Consider the following 22,582-nt stretch of genomic DNA (forward strand, 5'->3'; position numbering starts at 1 on the left):
ATCAGTCAGTCCCACTTTCTTTTGGAGGGGAACTCCAACTAGGGAAGGACTAAGGAGGGGAGCCTGGCTCTCTGTCTCTCTCAGGCCCAGAGGCCGAGCGAGGAGGAAGGCGAAGAAGAAGGCAGGGCTGGGGGGGGGGGGCTGGCCCATCCCCGCCCCGTCGGCCATATTGAGCCCTAGCCACGACGCCCACAAGCCCAAGGGCCAGAGCCAGACCCAGGCAGAGAGAGAGAGAGAGAGAGAGAGAGGGAGGGAGGGAGCAGCTGCAGCCCAGCAGGACGCCCGGCCAAGGCAGCAGCAGCAGCAGCAGCCCCGGGACTTGTGGGCCCAGAAAGGTACCCCAAAGCGGCTCTTCTTCCCCCAGACTTCTCCAGGGGGGACCAGGCAGGTCCTCCTTTTCCAGGACAGGCCCTCCAGCCCCACTTTCTGCCCAGGAGGGAAGTCTGAAGCCCCCCTCCATTTTGAGAAGGACTAAGAAGCAGGCATTTCTCTTTCCAGTGAGGGTTTGGGGCTCCCTTCCTCCTCCTCCTCCTCTTCTCCTCCAGGAGGAATGGCAGAAAGGCCCTCCATTTGGAGCCCCGCTCCGAAGCAGGAACGGACACTTCCTTAGGAGTCCCTTCTTGGCTCCCGTCCTCCATTTGAAGCCTCTGCCCGGCAGGAATGTTAAGCAAGGCTAGGAAGCATGGCAGGGCTTTCTAGTTCAAGGAGGGCTTGGAGCTGTTTCTTGGGTCATGTCCTCCATTTCAGCCTCCTTCTCTCCGGGAGGAATGGGAAAGTGTCCTCCATTTTGAGCAGGGCTGGGAGGCATGAGTTTACATTTCTAGGAGTGTTTTGAGCTTTTTGTTGGGTCACGTCCTCCCTTTCAACCTTCTGTCCAGGAGGAATATCAAGATGTCCTCCATTTTGAGCAGGACTAAGAAAGATGAATTCCCACTTCTAGGAGGTTATCTTTTGGGTTTTGCTGTTGTTGTTTGCCTTTCTTGGGCCATGTTCCTACTTGTTTTCCCCTGAAGGTCCTCTCTTTGGCGCTGCCTTGTCCTCCTTGGCGGGGAGGATGTCTGGGCGCCCCTGAGGAGAAGGCCCCGCAAAATGGAGGACAGGCTGGAACAACGGAGGGACAGGACCAAAGAGAAGGGGGCAGAAATGCTCCTCTCCAAGTGTCAAGCCATGCTCCTGAGCCCTGCTGCCAGTGAAGGGCATGTTGGCCTTCCTCCTGGACAGAAGGCAGAAATGGAGGCTGGGTCCTGGGAAAGGAGGACACCAGGTCCCCCTGCCCTCTGTCAGCCTCGTTGTCTTTGGAGGACGGCGGGCAAAGCCTGAGTGGCTTTGGGGCCTGGGAGGGGGAGGCGGGCAGGCAGCTTTGGCAACCGGTGTCCAGGCTGGAGGCGGCGGCGGCGGCGGGAAGAGAGTGGTTTGATTTAGTTATAAGAGAGTATCACTCAGCTCCCCTTTGAGGTCCTCGGAGAACCCTACTAGCAACTCCGTAGTCATGGTTTAATGTACTCACATGTTACCCACACATCATATTTCCCGTCTATCACTGAAGCTAATGGCCTTTTTGTTGCTGTTCTCCTAGTGTGCCTGCAAGTTGATTCGCCTGTCCTGGTGTTTTCACGGCAAGATTTGCTTAGAAGGGTTTTTTGCTATGGCCATCCTCAAAGGCTGAGAGAGTGTGACTTGCCCAAGATCACCCAGGGGTGAAGGTTTCATAGCCTAGCCCGGATTCCAACCCTGGGCTCACTGTTGTGACATAAACAACTAGCAAAAATTAAAATGTATGCTTTTTTATACCAGCGTGGTGGAATAGTTTGAAGATCAGGGTTCGAATCCCTGCTGGGTCATGTCAAACCCACTGGGTGACCTTGGGCAAGTCACACTCTCTCAGCCTCAGAGGGTGGCTATGGCAAACCTCCCTCTGAAGAAACTTGTCAACAAAATCCATAAATTGGGAAACGACTTGAAGGCACCCAACATCAGTAGGTTCTCAGAGTAGAACTTTTTGAAGACCTCCTAGCTAGTTTCTCTCCTTCCCCTCCTTCTGGAAAGCTTTGCCCACAAGAAAGGTCACCTTAACGTGTGTCTGCTAGCCTCCCTCCACCTTGATTTAATAGTCTTTTGCCTTTAAATCTCACCCTCTTCCTCCTCTCTTTCTCACGGAACTAAGTTCCCAGGGAGTTCAGGCAGACTCGAATCCCTCCCTCAGTGTACATTGGACTCCATCCAAGGCATAAAGGAAGCTCCAGGAGGCTTAGTAGACCTCGTTGTTGTGTGCCTTCAAGCCATTTCCGATGTATGGCAAACTAAGGCAAGCCCCTCACAAGAGTTTGCTTGTCACGTTTTTGCCATGGACATCCTGAGGCTGAGAGAGTGTGACTCACCCAGAGTCGACTTAGGAAATGTTTGCAACTCTAAAGTGAGCCAGTGTGTGTAGTGGTTTGAGTGTTGATTAGGACGCTGCAGACCGGGATTGTGATCCTGGCTCAGCCATGGAAACCCACTGGGTGATCTTGGGTGAGTCACATGCTCTCAAACTCAGCAGATGGCCATGGCAAACCCCCTCTGAGCAACTCTTGCCAAGAAAACACCGTGGTAGATTTGTCTTAGGGTCACCACAAGTTGGAAAAGTAAGTCTTGAAGGCACGCAGCCACATACCCTTTACAGGTTTGGTTGAAACCTTAGCTTTCTGGGTGTAACGAGTAGTCACACTGTACTCAGTGGGGCTTACTCTGAGGTAAGTGTGAGTTGGAGTGCAGCATTGAGGAGGATTGGGGTCCCATTAGCCACCCTCTCCTTTCTGCCCCCCCCCCCCAAATATCTTCCCTGGGTGGCAGAAAGGATGGATTTCTGCCCTCCACCCTAATATATGTGTGCAGAAGGCAATTGTTTTCCTCTCCATAAGTGACTCTATAGGTGGAAGACCTGTCCTTGCATTGAGTAAGGCAGGTTCAGAAAGTGGCCAAATGATACATGCCAGCCCTGAAAGAAAGGTCTTCCCTCCAACTTTTCATTTGAAGCATGGTGGAAGCTGAAACAGTAGCTCCTGCCTGAGTGGACAGACCATAAGTTACATCATACCTGTCAGGAAATTCCTCTTGCTTTGCTTAAGTTTCAAGGCAAAATGAAGCAATGCCTCCCTTGCCTTCTTCATATTGCTTCATATTTCGGAGCTCTGGTGCCAACAAACTACCATTACCAGAATTCCCTAGCATTGAGCCATGGCAATTAAAGTGGTGTCAAACTAGATTATTTCTGCAGTGCAGATGCAGCCCTAGTAATTTCTTGAAAAGAGGCTGTATTTAGTGAAGGAAGCACTCCTACAGGGTGTCTGAAGGAGAAGTTTCTTTTAAGGGATTTAGTTGCCTCTGTGTTGCTTGGATACTTGGTTTAGATAATCCCCCACCCTGCCAACTTCCTCCTTCCCTTGAAAAAATATCTTGAAATTATAGGTACTCCTATGGGTGTGGCTAACCAAGTGGCCTTCCCTACTTGCAATTGGACTCTTCCTTCACTGGGTGAGGCTCCTGGTTTTATGTTTTCTTCTAAAGCACTGGCGTTACTAAGTAATTATTGGTCATGAATGAATCATCGCTGCGTACTTAACCTGCTTAAAACTCCTGTACTGTGCCATGTGTGTCTTAGTTTGACTTCTATGTGATAATTGTTTGGATTCTTTGCTCAGGTCTCTTAGAAGAAAGAAGGAACACCCTTAGGCTGCTGTATGAATATTTGCTTTTGGACCGACAGGAATACTTCAAGAACCGAAAATGCCAAAACCAGTAAGTGCTTATCCCTTCCTGCAGTTTAACACTATTTATTAATTAGTATGCAATTAATTATTTTATGTTTTCCTAACACAGGTGTTACAAAAATTACAGAGATTTTCAAATGTCTGTTTTGATTATAACAGGTGTCCCTTAGTATGCATGTGTGTAACTTGATCTATTGTGCTTGCCATGTAGTTTCAAATTAACTCTGGCTTATCAGGTTTTCTTGGCAATATTTGTTCAGAGAGGGTTTGCCATTGCCTTCCTCTAAGGCTGAGTGTAAGTGATTTGCCCAAGGTCACCTAGTGGGTTTCCATGGCTGAGCAGGGATTCAAACCCTGGTGTGCTGGAGTCCTAGACCAGTGCTCAAACCACTATACCATGTGAGCTTTAATTCTTGTCCAAATTAAAATTAAAGTTTTTTTTAAAAAAGCCAAAATTATAAGGACATTATTCTTAATTAAAATTTGAATGAAAATATTACTGTTGGAAACGTAATTCTTAACATTCTGTTTCTTAAGCAGCTTAGCTGTGGGTGTGGTCCAGTGCCCTGTTTCTTTGGGAGTAACCCTAATAACTCATGAGACTTGCATAACAATAGACATAAGATTATATTGTAAAATAAAAGTTGCAGGAACTCTGGTTTCCTTTGCCAAAAAGTCTACTCCTAATTTCATCTCATAGTACAGACTAAACTTATTGCATTTAAAAGTAAAACTTGACCTTTTGAGTGTTCTTATAAACCTATTATGTATATTTGTCCATATGCACCTGATTTTTTTATTATCTAACTCAAAACATTGTTTGAAAACAGGCATGCCTTATGCCCACACTACATTATATGTTATGCTATAGTTTCATTCAGAAGGACTTGCTTAGGCTGTGACCTGACACACAGTAGAGGAAAAAGACATCCTTAGTTCAACTAATTTTCAAGTTAAAGGCAAAATTAAGACTAATTATGGGGTTTAAAAAAATGCATCAGTCATTGCAATGACAGGGGAAGCAACTTGTGGCTTCGGTTTTTTTAATTAGTACTACCTTTACAGGAAAATGCTCTCCAAAAAATTCAAAGAATAAACATTTCTATACCATTGTTTTTTCAATTGTGGAGAGGAATTAGCATTCTTGCTCAAGGGCTTGATTTGGAATGGTTGCTGTGGGCCTCTGCTGACCTTGGGCTGTACAGTCACACTGAATGGCTGATGTTCTAAATTGCTTTGCACAGGTCACATGGAGGCAAAGAATTTGCTTCTCCTGCAGAATTGGTATCTAAGAAGCAGTTTAATTATGAACTTCGGTTTCAGTGGGATGGCAGAGTTCATTAACAGAAGACAAGTTTCTTTCAGAAGGATACTGAAGTACTACTTGCACAGTTCATGCTTAGTAAACAGGCCATATATAAAGTCCATAAACTGCATACATTGGTTGGATTTTTTGCCCACAATTTGTAATATATAATTATAGTGCTTGACTATAATTATATATTACAAATAGTGTATGCTTTTATGTAAATTGTTAGCAGTCCTAGACTCTGTGAAGAAAAGTGGGGCATAAATCAATAACAATGATGATGGTGATAAGGAAGAAAAATATCACCTTCTAATTGATCCTGAGCGATACAAATGGGACGTTCACAAGTTTAGTAGAGAATGATTTCTAAGAAAAGTGAATATGATGGAATGATGAAGCTCTCTATAGAGCAGGAGCAGTGGGATGACCTTTGGTCAAAGGACTTTAGCCTACCATAGTTCAGGTGTAGATGATTTCAGCATTTCATTATATTCTTCTTGAAAGTAATTTTCTAAATTCTAAATGGATATGTGACTTCATTATCATAGTTTGCATTCTGCTCATTCTGTTGCCACAGCTATATACACAAACTAACTATAAAACTTAGATGAGAGAGGTGATTTTTCAGCATCCTAATAGTGGTTGAGAAACTGCAGCCAGAGGAAGCTAGCAGTGCTCAGGACAGTCCATCTGCTGATCAGTAAAAGAGATGTTTTAATTATTTGATTGTATATTCACTTAGGTGGGGTTAAATCTCAGTTAACTTGTTTGAACCTCATGGTGAGTTAAAATTCTGGGTGCTACGAGTTCCAGAACCCCATTATAACAAGAGTCAAGGGAGTTTATTTTAGGGAGGGATGGGGAAAACCCAGTACAGTCAGCCCTCCATAGCCACAAATTCAACCATCCAGAGTTTGAAAATGCTTAAATATATACATACGTTCCAAAAAGCAAACCTTGATTTTTCCATTTTAATAAGGATACAGTTTCACCATGCCATTATCTATAATGAGACTTCAACATCCATGGATTTTGGTGTAGGTGTGGTGGTGGTGATCCTGGAACCAAACCCCAGCAGATACCAAGGGATCGCTGTCACTCATCCTGCTGTGAAAACAATTGCTCTTGCAACTCCTTGTATGGCATTGGGAAATCTGTTACTATGTATATGTGCAAGCAAACTAAAATCTGTTCTCTCAAGGAATTAGGACCAGCTCCAAAGCCTTTGAAGTCTGAAAGGGTTTAGTGAAAAGAGCCTGTGTAGGGAGGCCTTTTGCCAATACAAGCTCTATCTTTTTGGAAGAGAATTGCAGCCACAAAGTGCTGGGAAAATCCAGCCCCTTTGACTTGAACTTTTCAGATTAGGATTCATCTGTACATAAATTGCTGATATCCTTCAGACCTTTACAAGCCCTGGTTTATAAAGAGTTCTTCACCAGGGCTTTTACTTTTGTGAACTTTTTTCTTAGGTTCAGCATAGCTTCACAGGTGTGGTAAGTTGGACCCATGTGCATTGTAATAGTTGAAGCTGTGGCTCGGAAGAGGAAAGATAAATATGTTTGCTAATTCCTAATAGCTCTTTCCACCCTTGGAAATGGAGTTGTTTGTTTAATTATGAGTAGATGTGATGGATACTTCTCTGATCAAATCTGATTTACATCATTTATTATTTTTGTTGAAGCTGATTTTTTTAAAAAAATGGAATGAACATTGTATTTTATCAGTCTCAGAATCATCAGGCCTCTCCTTTTATTTACATTTCTATAGCTGTATTTCAGCAGTGGGTAGTATAGTGCGGTCTTAAATTTTCCTATCCTTCAAAATATAATCTCAGGATTTTCTCAAAGAAGTTATGAACACCATTTTATCAGGTGGTTTGACTGGCTGTGAATGGCTAGAGAAAGGATTTGGGATTGTAGGATAATAACACTGTGAAAATGGTTAGCCCAGCATGTAGTAGTTGTGAAAACAACAAATTCTGTGCTAGGGGTTGCTGAGGAGAATTGGCAATATTTCCCATAATTTAAATCCTATGTACTGGTGTGGTTGCTGCATCTTAAAATGCTGTAGAGCTGGAAATAATGGAAAGAAAGTAGTCCAAGGGGTGAGCAACACTCCTGTTAGTAAAAATTGGACTCTTTGGGAAATTCTGGCTTAGGGTTTGTCTGTTGTTTGTTGTTGTTGTTGTTGTTGTGTGCCTTCAAGTCATTTTTTACTTATGGAAACCCTAAAGTGAACCTGTAATGGGGTTTTCTCAGAAAAAATTGTTCAGAGGTGGTTTGTCATGGCCTTCCTGTGAGGCGGAGTGCATGTGACTTACCCAAGGTCACCTAGTGGGTTTCCATGGCTGAGCAGGGATTCAAACCCTGGTGTGCCGGAGCCCTAGACTTACCCAAGGTCACCCAGTGGATTTCAAAGTCATAGTTCAACACTCAAATCACTATGCTATGCTGGCTGTCAGGCCTTGTCTACATTCCCCTTGGTCTGGCTGCTTGCTGTTTATACGATGCAGCTCCAAAGCCTTGAATTGGGTCTGGGCTGTTTACACAAAGCCCAGACATGATTCAGGTTTTCCACCTCTTTTTCCATCTTAAATAGATTAACCCAATGCTCCAGGTTCAGAAAACCCAAATCAAAACATGGTGGCAATGATAGGCAGTTGCCTTCCCACATGGGCCCTGCTGTGTTGCTCTGTGGGTGCAAGTCGCTCTGAGATCAGAAGAAGACTGGGTGCCTCATTCTGTCTTCAGAGCAACTTGCGCCCACAATGGCAGTGTGGCTGGCTTGCAAGGACCACCCATCATCATCGTGATTTGCTGCAATAAGTAAGGGGGCCAGAATACTTCAGAGGCAGCCCGGAATATTCTGACAAATGTAGTCAAGCACTTAGAAAAAAGTGACGACAGACTCCTGATTTGCTTTCAAATATTCACGTACATGTTTTTAATCGTTTTAGCCTTTTATACTATTTATATATTTATTTTGTTTAAATTATTTTATTTTTACCAGGAATTATTATACATTATTTTTTTAAAAATTTGTATGCCTTCCTAAGGTCTCACAATAAAGTGATATATTTTAATTAGTAAACACTGAGTTATATCAAATTATTAGCAGTGTGGCAAAAGTGGATAGAGAGAAGTTACCGCCTTGCAATTCTGGAATCCAGAATCATCTAGTAACTGAATGATGGAAGGTTCACGATGAACAAAAGGAAGTATTTCTCAACATCATACTTGATGGCTAAACTATAGAATTAGAGGGGTTTTTTTGTTTGTTTTTTAAAGGATATTAGAGTCACAGGAAAATATTAAGAAGATGGAAAAGGTAATAGAGGTAGAGGGAATTCCAGTCAACAATGGGAAAGGAAGTGTGTTTAAGAAGTCACTATGAATTTAAATCTACGAGATAAAGAAAAGAAGGGATTATGGGAAATAATAACAATGTCTGACGAGAAAACTGTGTACGATATATTATGTTTTATGTACATGAAGACAATCTATAATAAAAAGGATTAAAAAGAAGAGCACATTAATGAAGGATGCAGCCATCAATGGCTGCTACATATACTACCCTGTATGCTACCTCCAGGATCAAAGCCTTCATATTGCTGGATGCCAGTTTCTAGGAGACAACAGTGGGAGAAAGCTGTTGTTCCTACGCCCACTTGTGGGCTTCTCTGAACAGGCACTATGGGGGGAAAGATGCCAATTAGGTGGGTCTCAGCTCTCTTCCTCTGAACTGTCATAGGGCAGTGAGCTGCCCAAGCTTATTCTCAGACAAACCACATTTTGAATGCCAGATTTTGAATCGCCATGGTCTCCCTAGTTCTTAGGTCATGAGGCAATTTTCAATAATACGATTTTACCATTCTTCAAATAATGCTGGATTTCATACTCTTGCTTAATTCTGGGGGAGTGGGCACATCATTATATTTTAAGTTCATCCATGCTACACAGATTAATTTCTGCTTTCCTGCTCCTTCCATCATCTTTTCCCCCTCCTTCTGCCCTGCCCTGCCCGCCCTGCCTCTCCCATAATATGAGGCTTTCTGCACTTTTCAGTCTAGCTGCATAGAGCAAGGAGGTTTATTTGTTGGTCAGGCTCAGGAATAGGGTCCTATCTTCTAGTTATAACCTCTTGGGCTCTGGTTAGATGCACAGAAACATTCTGTAGCTCGAGGAAAGGTTCTGTCATCTAATCAACAAAAGCTGCTTACAGCTGTGTTCTTAATTATGCCTGAGCTGGGTTTGTCAGCTGACTCTGGGAGCCATACCTAGTAGAGGTGAACTTACTCTTTTTTCTCCTGCAGTCAGCAAGTGTCAGAGTCCAAAATGCTGGTTTGGTCTGTAAGGTAAATGGCAGACATTGTTTCCTTGCCAATGATCTGGAAACTATGTGATGTCACTAGGAGTTTGTAGACATGGCTCTGTGGCCACTCCTGCTAATAGACAAGAAGAGTCATGTGGGAATTACCTGGTTTTAACAAATTATTCATTTTAAATGGCCAAAAGAATGAAAATTCACATTGGAATCTCTGTCCTGCAACTCTGCCCTCTAGCACTCATTCATATACAGATTGAGTCTCCCTTATCTGAAATGATTAGGATCAGTCCCAAAGGATTTTGGATTTTGGAATAACTGTATTTGCATATAGGTACTTAATGAGATAACTGGAAGATTGAATCCAAGTCTAAACACAAATTCTTTTATAATTCATATACACTCTGTACACATATTTACACAATATTTTTTAATAATTTTGTGCATGAAACCAAGTTTGTCTGCACTGAACCATCAGAAAGCAAATCTCAGCCACCCATGAAAAAATGTTTTGGTTTTTTTTTTAGTATTTTGGAATTCCAAATAAGGGACACTCAACCTGTATATAAATGAGTGCTGCAACTGCAGCATTGGAAGTACATTTATTTATTTTTAAACTTGATTTGTATCCCGCCTTTCTCACAGAAACATGAGATTCATGGGAACACACCTTTCTCTGGAAATAGAGAATCTTTGATGGAATCTATGGTGTTTACTCCAGTTTGATTTCTGAGATTACCTTCTGTTGCAACACAGAAGCTGAGATAGTGACTTGCCTAAGGGTGCAATCCTGAACCCAAGCACTTGTGCACCTTAGTTGAAGCAGCCACAAATAACAGTTAATTATTTGTACTGATTTTGCAGTTTCTTGGGCATTCTGTAAACTGAAGTCAAAGTTTCTGTAGCATAGGTATGCTACAGTTGGAAGGAGATCAGATGTTTACACCAAAAGCCGTATTCTACAACCTCTGTAAACTGTACAAATGGGGAAAAAGTGTTTCTGTATAGTTTATTCCATTTCTGTAGGCAACAGAAGGAGCAAGGAGCCATATAGAGTTTAGAAGCTCCACTATCAACCTGACTTCCTAATCAGCAACTACTTTTGAAATTCAATAGGCATTGGTCTTGCACTTTCAGTTATAGCTTTTGCAACCATATGAATAAATAACTTGCTTTTTAAAATATGAAAGCTTAAGTTTCTTAAGCTAATTTCTTGAACCAAAACTACATTAGGAGGCCTTTATGTATTTCTATGGAATAGTAAATAACACCCAAAATTGTTTTATTTATGTGAGTTATGTGGATTTTGGGAGATGAAATGAATTGTGGATTACATACTGAAATAGCAAAGTGGAGACAACAATTTTTTCACTATGAGTGTAGAAGGTGTTCATCATCATGTGTTGAGGTTTCTTTTGAGTTGTGATACATCAGTTGTGTATGATGCATTGGAGGAAGTGAATTGTAATCTAAGAAAAAGAATCATGCTAACATAAATTGGTTAGTCTTAAAGATGCCTCAAGACTCCTTTTTTTAATGCTGAAATGCTAGCACAGCTACTTCTTTTAAAAATGCTATACAGTACTTCCTCCATGTTTCTACATGGAGTTATACACAAAATTTGCTTAGAAATGCAATAGGCAATTTTACATAGCATGAGTGTAAAGTCTGGAATGGGATGAAAACTTATCTGGGGCTGCATTGACACTGCAGAATCAATGCAGTTTGACAACACTTTAACTGCTATGGCTCAATGCTATAGAGTGCTGGGATTTGTAGTTTTGTAAATATTTAGCCTTCTCTGAGAGTTCTGGTGATGCAGCAAACTACAAAATCCAGGATTCCAAAGGATAGAGCCATGGCAGTTAAAGCAATGTCAAACTGCATTAATTCTGCAATGTGGCAGCAGCCTTAGTTTCTCCATAGAACTAAACAGAAACTCCTTCTAGAGATAATGGCTAGCCAGATATAACTTGCTATTGAATTACTGTTTCTACAAACATAAGTAAGAATTAGGAATTGAATGAGGCAAGGCATAATTCATGCAATTAGATTATTTTAATGGATTTTTTTTTAAATTGGGAAGAGGTAATTCATATTTGGGTGGTGGGGGAACAAAGATTTAAAGCCCTTCTAATAACCACGCTCTGTGAAGACAGATTTAAGGAGCTGGTATCTTTAACCTGGAGAAGAGAAGGTTAAGAGGTGATATGATAGCTCTGTTTAAGTATTTGAAGGGATATCATATTGAGGATGGAGCAAGTTTGTTTTCTGCTGATCCAGGGACAGGATCCAGAGCAACTGAGTCAAACCAGAGGAAAAGAGATTCAATCTCAACATTAGGAAGAACTTTCTGATACTAAGAGCTGTTCAACAATGGAACACGCTCCCTCAGAATGTGATGCAGTCCCCTTCTTTGGAGGTTTTTAAACAGAGGCTGGATGGCCATCTGTCAGGGGTGTTTTGATTGTGTGTTCCTGCATGGCAGGGGTTGGACTGGATGGCCCTTGAGGTCTCGTCTGATTCTATGATTCTAACCCATACTTGCTTTTTACACTTAATATTCTAGCAATTGTTCATTATTTGGGCTGTAGTGCATTTTAAGACACTTTGTGCTTGGGCGAGTGAGTCCCATCACTTGATAAGTCCTATCTCTGATAAGATTGTGTGTTAAACAGAATTGTTGCCAGCTTCACAGGAGAGGTCTTGCTGCACAATGGTGCAACAATATTTGAAGGAAACTGAAGGTATATATACTTATGATAGACTTCAGGAACTGATTTTTATGCTTTGATGTGTGCAGGTCCCATCAAACGTTAGATATTTGTTAGACACGTTTATCAAAAATATTCAGGCTGACAAGGCAGGAGCTGTCATGTGACAGAATTTTCACAGTCATTATGCATGGGATTTGGAACATGCCTTCAAATGTAAGCATAACCTCTCAGTCAGCTTTAATATCTTACAGATACAGAATGAACACAAGAACTTTTCCTGGGCAGATTTTCTTGCTGTGCATGCCTTCAAACCCAACTTCTGTGAGGGGTAGACACCAAGGAAAATTGAGGGAGTGTATGTACTCAGAAAGAAATACTATTATGTTAAATGGGAGTTATTCTCTTGTAAGGGTGTGTAGGATTTCCACCTGACTCATGTACCTGCTTGCTTCCTGCAGTAGGTCCTGATCTGCATGACTCAGACTTGATATATTCACCTCTGTTCTTTAACATGTGTGCAACATGGCAGCATTTGGGGACCAGAAGGTATTTCAGTATCAGGGATCTTCCAGTGCGACACTTGATTTTTGTCTGAATGTAGGCCAGAATCAAGTCATTAACCTACCTATTGTTTGTATCTAGCACTGAGAGAGCCAGTGTGGTACAGTGGTTTGAATGTTAGACTAGGAGTTTGGGATATGATGGTTCAAATCCCAGTTCAGCCATAGAAACTCAGTGGTCAAATCATGTTCTCTCAGCCTCAGAGAAGGACTGTGACAAATCTCCTCTGAATAAATATTGTCAACAAAACACTCTGATAGGACTGCTGTAAATCAGAGTTTCTTTGAAGTCACATAACAAAGCATAGTGTGATGTCTGTCCTGTCTTCTTTCCCCCAAAAATTGTATGATCCTTTTTTTTAGAACACTTTCTGAATGAAACTTAAGCATCTTTTCTTTTAGCATCACCATCTCCTTCATTAATGAAGTCCCAATTTGCATACAGCTGTTACAAGAAAGCTGTTTTAGGGAAGTGTGTGCTAACAATTGCCTGCTGCTTTTCCTTGTGTCAGTTTGGTCTTTCATACAAAGAGTCCTTCTGTTCTCATGCAGTCTGTGCTACACAAAGGCACATGAACCGTTTGTCATCCAAAAATTAGACGGTATCAATCTAATCTGTGTAAATATATAAACAAGAACCATGCTTCTAATGAAATTACTTTTTTTGGCTATTTTCTGTAGTGAGTTCTGCAACCAGCTTCATCAGGATTTTCTTCCACCTTGAAAATTAGGGCACAATAACTGAACAAGTTCTACTGGTTTTGTGGATTTTTTAAAAAAAAGAAAAGAAAAGTATTTTGTGTTTCTGGAAAGTGACAGTGATTAGAATCCAAGATCTTGGATGCACTCCATCACTGAAAGGGGTTTCCTATGAAGTTCATAGCATCTTTGATCATCTTAAAATAACATCAGATTTTACCTTTGCCAGTTTTATAGCACCTAATACGATTTTAAAAAAGAAAAATGTAGAGTAAGAGTTCCTCTATACAGATGAAAGACAGCAGAGTGGTGGGTGTGTATTTATAAAATAAAATTAGGCAACACACATTTTTTAATACCATACAACTCTTCCTTGATACATTTTGGGAACAGGGAAGGGTGTTATCTAGTGTTGTATTGCCGGTTTCAAATTTTAATGCTAACCAGGTGTTAATGTAAAGTAGGTTCATGCCCTGAAATCTGTGCCACTCAGGAGGCAATGAGAAATAGTGAACATTATAATTCATTAGTTAACATTACTTTAAAATGTTACAGCTGAAGTGAAATGGTCCGTTATAAGTGTCGATGTGCAAGGAAAGTGTATTAAGTCACAATCCTAGAAAAAAAACAAAGTTAAGCCGGATAAATACATTCAAAATATGTTAAGGCACAACTTGAGCAGGATGTATAGAACACTGGGAGGATTTTTTAAAATGCACAAAACAGATAGGAATTCAGTAGTAAAGCTTCTGAGCTTTTGTTAAAACGTTTAACAAATAAGCAAAGGAAAAATTAGTTCCATCTGTTTCATTTAGTACTTCCTAAGAAGACTGAATGGCAAAGCAGCTGTCCCTGAAGAACACACCAGAATTCATACCAGAATGCTCTAAAAGATATTTGTAAGATGCCTTTCCCACTGAGTTGCATGTTTATTATCCATACAAGTATAGTTAATAGGTTTGGAATAAACCAGAATATTAGGCCATGTGGCTTAATATCCTGTCTTGCTCAAAAAATATTAACCATAATTTCTCAGTTTAGAGCAAATGAGATACTATAGTTGAAGGATTATTGATTGGTCCATTCCTGACCTGAAGGAAATGTATCCCTCCCCATATGGCTTTTTCATGTTTCACTTTATTAAGCTTAGATATCACCTGACCCATCATATTTTTAAAACTCAAGCAAGATATTTTAGGGTTCAACGTGTTTGGTTTGACTTGTTCTCCAAAATTTTCCTGAACAGAGGCATTCTAATTCATAGCTTTTGGTATAAATTGGATCTATCACCACTGGCTAGAATCTGATTTTAGGGGGATAGAAAAAGACGTCCTTTAAGTGTGTGTATGTTTTAATGTTGTTGTTGTTGTTGTTGTTTTTGTGTGTCTTCAAGTCATTTCTGACTTATGACGACCCTAAGGCCATTGGGCTTTCTTGGCAAGATTTGTTCAAAGAAGGTTTGTCATTGCCTTCTTCTGAGGCTGAGAGTATGTGACTTGCCCAAGGCCATCCAATGGGTTTCATGGCCAAGTGGGGAATCGAACCCTGGTTTCCAGAGTCTAGTCCAACACTCAGACTACAACACCATGCTGACTCCTTGTATTTTAATGTAGTATTTAAGTAATGCTGTTAGAATTGGATTTGAGCTCTTGATAGTACCTGAAATCAGCTTTGATTTCATCATACCTAAGAAATAGGCACAAAGTTTTCTTTCCTGGGGAAGAATGTAAAATAAGCAGGATATGATTAGACCTCTGAACACTTTATTGTGGGAGTATGAGGAGGTGATGTGGGTTGCTGTTTATGGACATGGGGGGGTGATATGGGTTGCTGTTTATGAATGTAGTTTGTGGGTATTAATGGGTCTTAATCTTAGTGAACACTTCTCCACTGTTTGGACATTTCTAGCTTTCAGTGATGCTCCCTCTAAAACAAAAATAAATATGCTTCTGAAACTACTAGGCTGAAGAATTTTAATTCCTTGATGTTCATGCAAAACAAATTTTAAATACATGAATAGCTTTAATTGCTTTAGGCAAATGACCCAGGGCTATTGTATTGAAACCATAAAATATGCTGTGAAGATTGAATTCAAAATTGCCATTGGTGCCTTCAAACCTGTATATCTTGTTTTTCACTGAAGTTGGAGCATAGGACTCATGTAATACTTTTGTATACCTAAAGATTTAAGATAATTGAAAGCACATTCACACCAGAATTGGATGGGATTCACAACTGAAATGCAAAAACAGACTTCTCAGTCAGTAAGAATAAAGAGAACAGTCCTGTGACTTTTTGTGAAGCCAGACTTGAATAGCATGTCTATGTTGTCATTTAACCCGAACTTTAAGAGAAAGCTGTCCTGGAAACATTTTTTAAAATGTGCTGTGGATTATTGTTTGCTGCATTGCTTTATACATGTACTAATAGGGTACTCTTAAAATAAAGTGATTTTTTTTTATTCTGGGTAATTGTTCCTTTTCAATGAAATTAGATTGGCACAGGTAATATTTTAAATCACATTGATTTAAATATCTGATTTAAAGAATTTTAATGTTTGATTGAAATCACCAAGAGAAAACCATAGTCTGAATCACTGAATTCAGCAAAAGTTTTGCCTGATACATCTCCCCATGTTTCTCAAAAAACACTAAACTACCAGTATGTTAATGCACAACCCAGGGGAGCAGTTTACAACATCTAAACTGCTTCTTCTGTGGCAAAGTCCTTTGTTCCCCTTTCATATATGGTCTCTTTGTGCCATTTCACTCCTTTGCCTTTTCTGGTCCACCTTTTTATATCATGTTACTGTACGTTAGTCTACTGAGAAACAGAAACTGAAAGTCATGAATGTGAAGCAAAAAGTGGTAATTACTGTTCATTGCAGGGACAGACTAGAACTCTTTTCATGAAATAGAAAACTTAAATGAATGCCTATGTTTGATTGTAAGTAACTCAATCTGAGCAACTGGAAGAGAGAGATTTGTTCATTTTCATGAGATTCTAAGTAGGTTTAGGTAGCATTTAGTGATGAGATTTATTTTTAAGTCAGTCAGTCAACCTTTATTAGGCATACAACAACAACATACATTTACAATAAAACTTCAGGATCATTATTAAAATTTAAGCCATAATTTTATTGCCTCCACCAGAAAATTGGCCATTAGCCTGGTAATATGCAGGTTCCGATCTTCCAATGTATCCCACTGATAACCCATTCCAACAGATATTCATTTCCAATAAGCTTTTTAACAATTTTTTCCCTCGGAATTATATACAATGGACAAAGCAATATAATATGATGGAGAACAACTGGAGCTTGATCACAGTGACATACACAATTTAAAAATGGGGTCTGCAAATATCTGTCCCGGTCACATTTGAGGGTACATTCAATCTTGCAAACAAAAAGGCCTTCCTCGACACCAGCAGTGAAAGGGTTTGAAAATAATCCGGAATCCTACCCTGGAGAACACACTCTAGGAGGAGTTGGATATGTCAGTTGATGGTCTCTCTCTACAAGGCAGACCCTAATAGATTCAAGACACTCCATTTCGGTTAGTATTTTAAAGTATTTAGTGAAGAGAAATTTTGGTCCAAATCTAATTGTTAGTTCCAGACTAGAAGAATAGCTCCAGATGAACCAATGGAATCAAATTACATGGTGAATTATCAAGACTTAATCTTTATTTTTTCTAAAAAAAAAGGTTGATTTTTAAGAATCCACTGTGGTTGCGTTATTGATGAGGTTTTCCATCTGAGTGTTTAATCTCTTACTACAACACTTCACAAGAGCACTTCATACTATGGTATGCAGTTTTACATGATGTACAGTATTGCTTCTATTTTTGACTTATTAATGTGGATTGTAGTAGCTCTCAGCACTGCCTTCCTGGATGTTAGTTAAACATCCTGGAAGGCAGTGTTGGGTGCTGCTAGTTTTTCTCTAAGTGACTGTATGTATTTATGTATGTGTGGACTGTATAAACCAGAATTTGATTGGCTGTACAGAGGAATCAAAAGTCCTGTCAGGCATGTCTGAGTCATTCCATGTGCTTAAGATACAGCATTGAAGTGGACTGGTGTTGTGGCTTTGTCAAGAGTTCTGTGGGCTTTTGATTTGTTCCATGTCACATTGGCGTTTTACAGACCGCCCTTCTAGGCGGTCTGCCGCCGCCCTTGTTTGCCGCGCGAGGGAGCCACAGCAGACAAACCGCACGGCTCCCCCTCGCATCAAAAAGAACCTGCAAAAAGTGGGTTCTTCTTGCGGTGTAGTTATGATGCCGCAAGGCACCAATGGCACACTTGCGGCGTCACAACTGCGTCATGACGTGCGGACTATAAGCGTCCATCCATCACGTCAAAATGGCGGCGCCCATATGTATAGGGCACCGCCATTTTGATGCCCTCGTTACATGCAAGGAGCAAGGCGCATCAGGAAGCGCCGCCCCCACGCCTAACAACGGCGCCCAATAGGGCCTGTCTATAAAGTGCCATTGTTTCTCTACAAAGGCTGAGGATCCTAAGTGTTAGTGCTCTTTCATGTTTCCTTAGCTGAATCACTGGGAAGTGTCTTTTGCTGATATCTGTTGCTTGTTACAGTGTAGAGATGATAACCACTGAACCCTTGCAGAAATTCTGTACAGTTTGTAACATTCATCAGTGTGAGAAATGCACCAACTTAATGACAATATGGGGCAGATTACGCACCATGCTGAAAGCTAACTTCTTATATTCAACATCTGAAATGTCTGAAATAAAATCTGAAATAAAATATATTGTGTGTAAAAAGAATACCTGACCTGTGGCTTTTAGTGTGTGTGAGTTTCATATATGGAGCTTCTTAGAATGATACAAGAATCCAAGTGATTTTGCATGTGTGAGCCAAACTTGCCATCTTCCCCCTAATAGAAGTAGATTCAACTTTAAAAGCTGTACATTTAGAGAATCTATATCATTTGTTTTCCCAGTGATAATTTTGTTATGGACGTTCAAGTCATTTCTGACTTAGGGCAGTTTTAAGGTGACCCTGTCATTTCTTGGCAAGATTTGTTCAGAGTGGGTTCGCCTTGTCCTTCCTCTGGCTGAGAGAATGTGACTTGCCCATAGTCACCCAGTGGGTTTCCATGGCTGAGAGGGGATTTGAACCCTGGTCTCCAGAATCATCGTCAGTTGCTGAAACCACTATACTATGCTGGCTCTTAGTGGTAGTTGCTAGGAAGCACTGTGGATCCTTTTTGGCCGGTGTTTGTTTTGATAAGCTTAAAAGGCTTTCTGTGTGCCCAAGGGATTAATCTGCATATTTGTGATTTTCTTAGGTGAGTAGGCATGGTTTCAAGTTTAGCAGCTAAATGAGTCAATTCGCTTCCTAATAAACAGGATGTTTGTATTGAAGAAGAAAGGACCCATCACAGATGGGAAAGAAAACAAAAAGGTTTTCTGAACCTTGCTTAGTATTTCAGTGCAAACATACTTTACATGGATATTGGCTTTCACCAAGAAGTGTAAATAAAATATGTGAGCTGCAGGTTTTGTGATTTATATGACTGATTGTGTACCTTGCTTAAGGAGGTACAAGAAATCTGATCAAAGGTCACTGTCTCATTGGGGTGAGAAGGAGATTTTCTTAACAGATGTACCTTAAGGCTTATACTGTTATAGCCAATCACTGTATTCTTAATGGGCATCTTTGGATATGGAGACTAAGAGAGAGGACCCATTGTTCTAATATTTTAAGGGTTTATTAAATCCTATAGAGAATAAATATTTGGAAAACCAAACTGTCCATTATTTCCACACTGCATTGATTATAACCTAAGAGAATTATAATACATGGTGTTTATTATGGATGTATTGTTGCAATTACTTTTAGCTCAGCTTTGAATATATTTAGAATAAAAAATTCTAAATAAATTCAGAATAAGAGTTCTGACTACAGTTTTCTCATGCTTGGAGTCACAATAAAGTAGATGTATTATACTGCAACACTCCATAGCATAGATCCTCCTCAATCCATGAGAACAGTCTTTAACTATGTGCTTTACAGTAGTTTGTAAACTTTAATTCTAATATAAGGATTTTTTTCCTGTTTTGACAAATCATGTGCCATATTGCCCAGCATTCCATTAATAATAATTTAAATGTTTGACACATTCATGAAAGGTGATCTATACCTGTGTATGGCCATGATAGCTTTAAGGAAATCTTCATGCTCAGCTGTAGAATATCTCTGTGATTCAAGTATGTGAATACAAACCGAGGTGGCTGTTAATCTTTACATGTTGTTTCTGAACTTTCAGTGTTGGAAACAGAATGTAGGGCCAGACAGGTGTTGGCCTGCTTCAGCAAAAGAATTCAAAATATTAACTTCATTCCTAGTAGGATCAGCATAAGAGAATTTCTATCATAGCAACTGCCGGAAGAGCAACTTTCTTTTCCTATGATTAATGCACAATAAAACTGTTTTCATGTACATCCCTAGGCATACGGAAAATTCTGTTACCATTATTCTCTATCCATAAATTCCCGTAAACTTGTTTTCTGTTTTCAGTAGACCTCTTAAAGGCAACATAACACTGCATGCTTATTGGATTAATGTTGATTAGCTTGGAAGAATAATCACCATCCTTTTACCTCTTTAAAACCCCAGAATAACTCCAGCTCTTAATATAACAGGAAGGACTATGTTATAATTTAAAAGCTGTCCCTTAATGTAGTCAGTTCCTTGTCCTAATTCCAAAAGGATTTTAATTAAGATGTCAAGTTCCATAGTAATAGCAGGCCTGCTTAGTGTAATGGCATACTCTGGAACAATCCACACTAAAATGTCATCTTGCTTCATTAAAAGCTCAATCCAATTCAAAGCTGAGTTGCAAAGACAGCAGAACACTCAGGATAATGTTTGGCCCTGTTGCCTTGGTGTATGCAAAGGATTTATCTTTTTTTAAAAAGTAACAGTTGTGCCTCTTAAGCATTGCTATTATTATAATATAGTTATGAAGACACACCCAACTAAAGGTGGTGGCAGGTTTGGGTGTGCAACGCCAGTACCCTGGTGAGAACAAACCGTGATACCCAAAAAGATCTGAAACTAGATGTAAAGTTCAAAAAAGGGGGGAAATTTAATTTAAAGGAAAGGGCAAACCAAACCTAGAAATGAAGCAGGGGAAACCTACAGCTCCTCCCATAAACTAATACAAAGAACTTTTCTACACTAAAATAATCTATGGCCTGAACCAACACAAAGGAAAATGCAGGGGGAAATTCAAACAGTCCTGGCAGGACATCACAATAGTTTTCAAGTACTTTGCATTTAAAAAACACTTTTGATTCCCAAGTTATAGATCTATACTCCACACATAAGATACCAGTAAACTGGAAAACTCTTGCACTTATGTGGCCCTCCATTTCCTTATCCTTTATTTTAATTTCTTTTCTAGGTCAATGTTCGGGTTACCACTATGGATGCAGAGCTGGAGTTTGCCATCCAGCCTAATACTACAGGCAAACAGCTGTTTGACCAGGTTAGTATGAATATGTGTGTCATTTTCTTCCAGTTTGTCTGCAGCCGAATGATTGACTTTTTCTATGGGCAGAGAGTCTTGGAATGCATGTGTTTGGCACCTTGAAGATCTGCCCATAGAGAAATCCCAAAACTGATGTCCCTAAAGCTGGAATCCCATAACTTTGGGGGGGGGGGGGGGAGTTGGTGGACACATTCCAAATTCTGTGGGTGAATTGTGGGCACTCATAAAATGAGTGTCCTATAGAATGGCCACTCACAAAATGTCTGCCATAAGTTTTGTGGACAGCCAGAAAACACTGGATGAGACTGAATGAACAGACATTTGTCCAAGCTGCTAATGCAAATCAGAAATAGTCTCTGAGCTTGGAGAGAGAGAAGGGGAGAACGAGAGTGAGAAATCACTCTTTTGAATTGACACTTTCTGCTTCAGTGCTGGTTTCACAGAAGACAAGCTGATAACATTCAGACAAGTGACTTAGCCAAGAAATGAAGTACAGAACAGATTCAAAGTTGAGCTCCAGATGCCAAACATAATCTGCCCTCACAAAAAAACTGGGAATGTTCATATAAATACACACATTCACAAAAAAATGAACATTGTGGTCACATAAACACACAGCCCAGGCACAAAACACACCACATGAAGAAAATACCAGGAAAAATACAACATACACAAGAATAAATCAAACCCCATCCCTGCAAAATGCACATACACTGCCACCTCCTTCAATGCCCCATACCAGGCATTCTGTATAACCTTCTCTAGAAACTCCCAGCTTACCCTTTCTCTCCGTGGTTGAGCACTCTTCAAAAGAAAGCACTGGGCTGTAGCCATCTACTGTATTTCTTTCTTTAAAAATAGGAGGGAAAGGCAGCTTCACAGACACCAGAGTGAGAATCACATTCTTTAAAAATCTGCACCTGGAATATTTAAGGGGCAAGTGAAAGGACTTCTTGCTGGTCCTTTTGGCTAAAAAGAAATGGAAGGAAGCCTTTGACAATAAAAACAAAGAAAGGCAATAGGGACTGGCAGTGCCAAGTGTCGAGTTGTAATGTGGAAACCTTAGCAGTCAGAGGATATAGCAAAGCAGTAATGTGTATTCTTTTGAGCCTTTAGTAATTCAGAAATAAGGGCCATGTACATTCTGGATTAAAAGATAATTCTTCACTTTTAAACTAGGTAGGAAAAACCTATGTCAGGATTGTCCTGTTTAGACATTACAGCTTTTCCTTATTCCTGTCCACCATTAAGTTTTTAGCATAACAATAATCAGTTAATAAAAGTTGCTTGATTAATTAGCTACAAATGAACTATATCTAGAGTCCACGTACATGTTCTTTTACATTGAATCAACATGAGTAATTGTGGAAGCATGTATTAATCATACTTAAACTACTCAGCATCTGCCACTGCTGTGAGATTAACAAGTGGGAAGAAGAAAATACCCTGCAATAATGAGGAAGTAATAATGACTTAATAGTCTATATCCCAAGGAATAGTGGAGAGGCTTAATGTGTTTGATCTATATAGTTTGGGAATGGACTCCTGTTTTGTTGTCATTTGTGGTGGTGAGGAACCTCACATTTGTAAGTGGAATGTCTATATTATTCTACCTTAAACCTGAGGCTTCAGGCTATATTTTTCAAGGGGTTTTGCTACTTCTAGTGATTTCAGAGAAAGGGAAGGCATGCATAATATA

At 40.1% G+C, this 22,582-nt stretch overlaps 1 protein-coding gene across 1 annotated transcript in view; it reads left to right on the forward strand.

Moving 5' to 3' along the window:
* Positions 1 to 239: 239 nt before the first annotated feature.
* Positions 240 to 22,582, forward strand: part of EZR (ezrin) — a 50,132-nt gene continuing 27,789 nt past the window's right edge. Inside the window, exons 1-3 of the mRNA XM_089530115.1 lie at positions 240 to 335; positions 3,681 to 3,777; positions 20,797 to 20,880. Coding sequence (XP_089386241.1) covers positions 3,766 to 3,777; positions 20,797 to 20,880 — 96 coding nt within the window. The 5' untranslated portion in view covers positions 240 to 335; positions 3,681 to 3,765. The remainder of the gene's footprint in view (positions 336 to 3,680; positions 3,778 to 20,796; positions 20,881 to 22,582) is intronic.

Source organism: Sceloporus occidentalis, unplaced genomic scaffold, assembly GCF_023333645.1.
Source record: "Sceloporus occidentalis isolate IW3139 unplaced genomic scaffold, rSceOcc1.0.p SCAF_6, whole genome shotgun sequence".
Classification (NCBI taxonomy): domain Eukaryota; kingdom Metazoa; phylum Chordata; class Lepidosauria; order Squamata; family Phrynosomatidae; genus Sceloporus; species Sceloporus occidentalis.